The sequence below is a fragment of the Contarinia nasturtii genome, unplaced genomic scaffold (assembly GCF_009176525.2).
Source record: "Contarinia nasturtii isolate CC-2019 unplaced genomic scaffold, AAFC_CNas_1.1 Cnas_scaffold_1429, whole genome shotgun sequence".
Lineage (NCBI taxonomy): Eukaryota > Metazoa > Arthropoda > Insecta > Diptera > Cecidomyiidae > Contarinia > Contarinia nasturtii.
Window position 1 is genome coordinate 757 of NW_022198766.1, and position 7011 is coordinate 7767.

At 37.1% G+C, this 7011-nt stretch overlaps 2 protein-coding genes across 2 annotated transcripts; one reads left to right on the plus strand and one right to left on the minus strand.

Moving 5' to 3' along the window:
* Positions 1-3248: 3248 nt before the first annotated feature.
* Positions 3249-4583, minus strand: LOC116346095 (BTB/POZ domain-containing protein 1-like). Its single transcript, XM_031775998.1, has one exon. The coding sequence runs from the start codon at positions 4581-4583 to the stop codon at positions 3249-3251; it is 1335 nt and encodes a 444-aa protein (XP_031631858.1).
* A 1157-nt stretch (positions 4584-5740) lies between these two features.
* On the plus strand, positions 5741-6962 carry LOC116346096 (zinc finger protein OZF-like; the record flags this gene model as incomplete). Its single annotated transcript, XM_031775999.1, has 1 exon — positions 5741-6962. A coding segment is annotated over exon 1 (1222 nt), but the record flags the coding sequence as incomplete, so codon positions are not given.
* Between the last annotated feature and the right edge of the window lie 49 nt (positions 6963-7011).

Below are 7011 nucleotides of genomic sequence, written 5' to 3' on the forward strand. Positions count from 1 at the left end.
AAATTGTGAATGAAATTATTCAAAGCATTTCAAACGTTCCGATTGAAAATAATCCATATCCACAGGCACAATTGGCGCATAACGAACAACCGTCAACTTCAGTATTTGCCAAATTGCATGATACTACTCGTAACTCAGTTCAAGTCCCAAATAATGCTGCCACTGAAGTTCGTAATTACATAGAATTCACAGTCAATGCATATTAACAGCTGATTTGAATACAACAAAAGTTTGACATTTTGTGTTACCGTTTTAAAAAAAATTGGGGTGTATCAGTGTGCCCCGTGTATCACTCTGCCCCCATTACCCCTACATTTTTTGGCATTTACATATGAATTCATAGTTAATCGAACCAATTTTGGATTGAAAACATCTGTTGTGTCCAGTAGAGAATGGATTTTCTCGATTTTCAATACAGTTTGGTGTTTCTGGGAATATGCTAGTTTTCTCTAGAACATTCTTTGTTCACCAAAATCTTCCATGACATCACGTTCTATGCCGAGTCGCTTGTTTGACATTTGCTTGAAATTTTTCGTCATTATGGTGTTGCAATTGATGTTTATCATTAAATCACTAATACAAACATCTTGCTCACAACAAAACCATAATTCTTCATTTTAAGTATATTTTTCGTGAAGTTATTGGCACTTTTTTGAAACACACGAATGTTGAAAAAATGAACAAATGTAGCTCTTTGCATTGATCATATGGATTTTGTTGTGCAATATCTGATTTCATAACAGATTGTTCCATTTTAAAACTAATAAATTCCAATATATTACTTACAGATTTAAGACAGAATCACCATGGTTTCCAATTCAGTGGGTACCTTCACACCTCAGATGGTCGAGTTAAACGCAAGCGAAAGCAAAAGCCGAGCAACTCAAAGTTCTTAATCAAAATCGAAAACGACGTCAAAGTGGAAAAGGTGGAACCAATTGATGACGCATATTTGGTTCAATGCTCACCACCACCATCGCCAATCGAAGCAATTGGCACGATTAAATCAGAGAGCGAGAGCGATGACGAACTGCATTTGAAAAGCGAGCCTGATTATGTCAAAACAAAGATGAAGATCGAGGAAGACGAATGTTCGAAGAAGAAATGTGATGCACCAGAAAATGAAAACGTAAATGACAATGCCTTCGATGGCCACGATGGTACAACTGGAGCCAACCCAAGACTAAACCCAAATGGCAACATAGAACAGCACGCACATAAGACAAAAGCAATAAAGAAAATAGGAACGAAGAAAAATGACAATGCAAAAATTCAGATTGATTCAACCGAAGCAAAAAATAAAAGGAAATACAAATGCAATTTGTGCAGTTATGCTGCTTCGTATGAATCTATGCTCATTACGCATATACGAACCCACACCGGCGAAAAGCCTTTTGCATGCGAAATATGTGCCAAGGCTTTTACACAAAAAGGTCATTTGAATCGACACAAGAAAGTTCATGCCAGCGAATTTCCATTTCATTGTCGAAAGTGTCGTCGAGGATTCAACCAAGATGTCGAAAAGATCGATCACCAAAATCAATGCCAACAACGACAATACCAATGTATTGTATGCAAATACACCACTGATCAATTGTCAGATTTCAAGAAACACATGCTAATCCATAGTACCGAGAAGCCTTTCCAATGCCGCGTTTGTTCAAAAACATTTATACAAAAAAATCATCTTCGCCAACATTTGCGCACTCACACCAAACAACTACCGTTTGCCTGCACAAAATGTGGTCAACGATTTGCTGATGAAAGCATTAAAAAATCACACGAGGATCGATGCAACCGTCGACGATACGAATGTTATCTCTGCCCATACAAATATTTCCTGAAAGGTCATTTGAAATACCACATGCAAACAAAGCATACAGGCGAAAAACAATTCCAATGTAATGTGTGTGACTGGAAATTTGTTTTGGAAGGCGATTTGAAAAAACATTTGACGATTCATGCGAAACCGTGCCCAATTCGTTGCACCAAATGTTGTCGTCGATTTGCAAACGAAGACGACAAGAATGCACATGGAAAGCATTGCAATCAACGCCACTTTGAATGTTACATCTGCCAAGTTTTGATACATAGTCCAGTGCAGTTAAAAAGCCACATGCGAAATCATCATACTGGTGACAAACCATTTCCATGCAAATGGTGCAATTCCCGCTTTTCATTAAAAAGCAACGCAAATAATCACATGAAGAATGTTCATCGTTCGGAGCAATAAATCTCCGTATAAATAAAGTTCATCACCAGAAGTGAAGGCTTGAATCAAAAATTCAATCAACAACATTCGGCTCCCCCCTTTTATTCCCGCAATTGCTCTACGTCAAAAAGTAACATTTCAAATAAAATCATGATATCTACATTACTTTTCCAAGTCATTACTAAAATGCATCAAATGAATTGTATCGAAAATGTTATTAATTCAAATAAAATACATTGAATAATCTCATCTATCTAAAAAAATATTTGCATAGTTTCTTTCGATCTTTAGTCTTTCTTTAGAAGGAATTAGAACTGTTACAACAAGAACAAAAATAAATTCAAAATTTGATTATCAAATAAGGAAATAAGTCTCTTTGAAACATGCACCTTTTGTGCGATGTTTATTTTTTGAGTTTTGGAATTTACTATAGGTAATTTAGGTATCGTTGTTATGTCTCACGCCATAGTATATCAACCGTACTCCAATCATAAGCTATCAAGCAGTTGTAAGAGTCAATTTAGCAATCATATTCATAGTTATTTCGATTTTTGGTGCCATTACATTAGTGCCCATTGCTAGCGCAGTATTTGAGTTTCCATTGGAAGAGGTTGACAGCGTTGAAACCGATTTCAATTCGAACAGTGATAGAAATTTTTTTCATTTAAATGTTGAAAATGTTGAACAATGAAATTAATAAATGTTACATCATTTTTCTTCAGATTTCACTCTTCCCAGTTATGAGCCACCGTTAGCGTATGGGAAAAATCAAACCGACTGTATCTGGTGCAATAAAACATGATATTCAATGAGCTATCGACGTAATTATTATCTTCATTTCTTTCCACGATTGTGTGTCTGTTCGCCCTACCTTCCATTTGGAACTTACAACGATCAGTATTCTACAAAAACACATTGAAATTCCATGGAAGTATTTTTGAATTAATTATTATTTATTGAATTTTAATTCAAGAAAAAAGTGACAAACAATGAAAATGTTCGGAGTTCCTTTTGGATTTCATTTGCTTAATTTTAATCAAATTCGGTAGAAGTTCAGTTGTGAGATCAGACCTCTGCTCACATCTTGATCATCTTCATCACCATGAAATTGTAGGATGAAGTCGAAATCAGTTCGAACTTTGGACTTCAACAAGCTATCAGAAGCACAATTTTTGGGTGGTTTTAGCTTCAATCGAATTTCGTACTTGAATGATGGTTTGATAAAAATTGGATTTGTCAACCATACTTGCGATGGACGTGAATACAGTGTTTCTTTTTCTTTGTATAAAACAACATCTTCGTCGCTGGATGGGTCCGTTGCAATTGAAATTCTGACGATCGTTATGTTTGCTGAGAGATAATACTTTTCTTTGTAAAAATGAGAGTGAGCGTATTCGTATAAACGGACGGTTGAGAATCCACTTAAAAAAGCCGCTTCATTGATCGAGAATGTGGTTGTTTCCAAATTTTGAACGAAGTATGGTTCTTCATCGCACGAACGGAATCGATCACACTCAACCAATTCTCTCATGTCCCATGGATCCATTTCACAGCGTTTTTCTCGATTTCCATCAAACATCTTTGACTCGAAATCCTCGTCCGCAATCATTTGAATGATGTCCTGTTGTTCGTCGAATGAAAATGTTTTTCCATACGATGGAATGAGAGTGGCATATTCGTTTAATGTCATCGATCCAAATCGAAAATCTTGGAAAGATTTGCCGAGACGAGATTGTACAATTCGCTTGGTCAAAATTTCCTTTTTGCTCGCCGTTTTAACCCACGACATAACTTCGAATAGTTCAATTTCAGAGCATGATAGCCAATCGAGTTTCAAAATGGCATCCATTGTTTTCTTGTCGCAATTTTGGAAGCTGGCCGATTTCAATACTGCCATTGTTTCAGCGCCGATTATGTCTTCACATGCGCTCGTGAGGCCTGGTCGATCGAGTAGAATACCCAAACCGTAGTACTCGCACACATTTTCTTCGTCGAGGTGTCTTTTCATGAATTTCTCACACACCGTCATACATGTGCCCATATCGTACATATTGCCGAGGTTCATGACTTTGCCAGCATTTTCCTTGGTCAATTGCACACGATCCAAGTAAAAAAACTGAAGAAATTCCTCAAACACGGCGGCTGACACGTCCACAATTAGCACTTCATTCTTCTCCTTCCACGACCCGTTGAACATTGTGGCAAATACATTGCTGGCAGCGGCCAACAAAGTTTTATGCGCCGGAACTCGAACGATCGGCTCGTTTTTGGGCTTGAACACAAAGTGCACATCGGCCAGTTCAGTGCTTAAATACAGCTTTTTGCCGATGTAGGCGAAAATATCATTTGGATCGTCGCTTGGTGATGACATGTCTTGTTTCGTTGTTTTTGCTGTACTGAAAATTGAGGTTAGGATTTAGTGGAAGGTGGTTGTTCTTGCACAATTGAAGAAATGGATACAAACAAATACCTTGATCGGTTGACTATTTCAAGTAGAACAATCTTCTCGAATTTTAACTTTTTCACACACAAAATGACAATGGGTAATGATTTTTAATAGTAGCTAATAGCTGATGTGTTCAGTTATATCGAAATGAGGTCTGTGAATGATGATGATGCTTTGCGAAGCGCGCAATTCTATTAACCAATCTTTCGGTTGCTGTCAATTGTGTAAATGTAACCAATTGGAATATTGAAGCGAAATCTTTAAAATCGCCGTCTTGATTTCGGTGCAGTGCTACTGCTTTAGCAGAAGTAATTTTAATTAAAAAAAATTTTTTTGAATATTAAGACTGAAAAATAAAGGATTTCATATAATTTCACGATTTATTGCATTATTTCAATCAATTTAATTTGTTCAAAAACAAATCAAGAATATTTACGCTTGAAGGTAATTCAATTCGCAGGCAATTGATGGCAGTCCACTTCACTTCAGAATTGTTACCAACGCAAACGACGTAAAAAACGTATTTTGTACAATGGCCGTCGATTATGCTGATTCATTGCGTACAAGAGAAACTGATCAGTCACAAGCAGGCAGCAATTGTAGGAAGAAGCACGTTTTTTGAAGAGCATAATTGCATACGATCTCTGAACAAACAAATTCATTATTTCAAAGGTGAGTTTTATTCGTTTGTATTTGCACTTTTGACAATGTTCAATTGTTCATTCCAAAAAAGAGTTTAACCAATTGACTTTAATAAAATTAGACGAATTGAATGTTTTGGTGACACTCGGCGATTTTGCTAGCGCTACATTTGGGTATTTAGTATTTTCGGAGAGGTTATGTTACATTTTTTAAGTAAATCATGGGCCGTGAGTCATGGCAAATAATAAAATACAGGACAATTTTTGGGATTTCGGATATTTTTATTGGTCTCATTCTTCTTTGTATGTTTTCAATCAGACTTAATACAGATTTTAATTAAAAAATCCATTTCCATCAAAAGCATATGCATTTTATGTCGCCTAAAAGCTTAAATGAGTTTGTTTTATTTTTTCTTCCTCGCGTAGTTGGTCAAAATCACAATGAATCCGTATTCAGTCAAAGGTACATTAGGTGGAAAGAGCAAGCGCAGGTGCAAGTGCAAGCATGCAGCATCGAAGGTTACAATCAAAGAAGAAGTCGTTGTCAAAGAGGAGCCAAGAGATGGCGCTGAATTGATTCATTTTTCGCCAGCACCATCACCAATATCGATTAATGTAAATGGCACGGTTAAGTCCGAGAGCGAGAGCGACAGCGAGTCGAGCACGAAATACGATCTTGATTGTGTGAAGAAAGAAATCAAGAGTGAAGATGAAGAAGAGTGTTCGAAGAAGAATTGGTGCTCATCGACACAAGATGATGGTTCAAATCAACGCAAAGGCGATAATAGAAGTGGTGATCGTCGACATCGTTCAGGACAAAATACACACAATAACAAAGGGCAACGTGGACGGAAATCAAAATCAAAGAAGCGGATTGGAGAAGAGAAGCCAAAGATTCACAAATGTCATTTGTGTAGTTATACAACATCACACAAAGGAACTCTCAATTCACATCTCCGAATCCATACCGGTGAAAAGCCTTCTGCATGTGAAATATGTGCAAAGACTTTTTCACACAAGCATGCTTTGAATCGACACAAGAAAGTCCATGCCAATGAATATCCATTCCATTGTCCAAAGTGTCGTCGAGGATTCGAACAAAAAGTCGAAAAGATCGAACACGAAAATCAATGCCAACAACGACAATACCAATGTATTGTATGCAAATACACCACTGATCGTTTGGCAAGTCTCAAACAACACATGGCAATCCATAGTGATGAGAAGCCTTTCCAATGCCGCGTTTGTTCAAAAACATTTAAACGAAAATATCATCTTTGCCAACATTTGCGCACTCACACCAAACATCTACCGTTTGCCTGCTCAAAATGTGGACAACGATTTGCTGAAGAAAGCTGTAAAAAAACGCATGAGGATCGATGCAACCGTCGACGATTCGAATGTTATCTCTGCCCGTACAAATGTTTCAAGAAAAGTCATTTGAAATACCACATGCAATTGAAGCACATAGGCGAAAAACAGTTTCAATGCAAAGTGTGTGATAAGAAGTTTGTTTTGAAATGTCAGCTCAAGACACATTTGAAAATGCATGCCAAACCGCGACCAATTCGTTGCATCAAATGCTATCGTCGATTTGCAAACGAAGACGACAAGAATGCACATGAAAAGTATTGTAGTCGACGCCACTATGAATGTTACATCTGTAAAGTTTTGATGCACCAATCAATGCAGTTAAAAAACCACATGCGTAA

Bases quoted from the DNA above. Each gene is read 5' to 3' on its own strand.
- LOC116346095 (XM_031775998.1), bottom strand. From the start codon at position 4,583: ATGTCATCACCAAGCGACGATCCAAATGATATTTTCGCCTACATCGGC.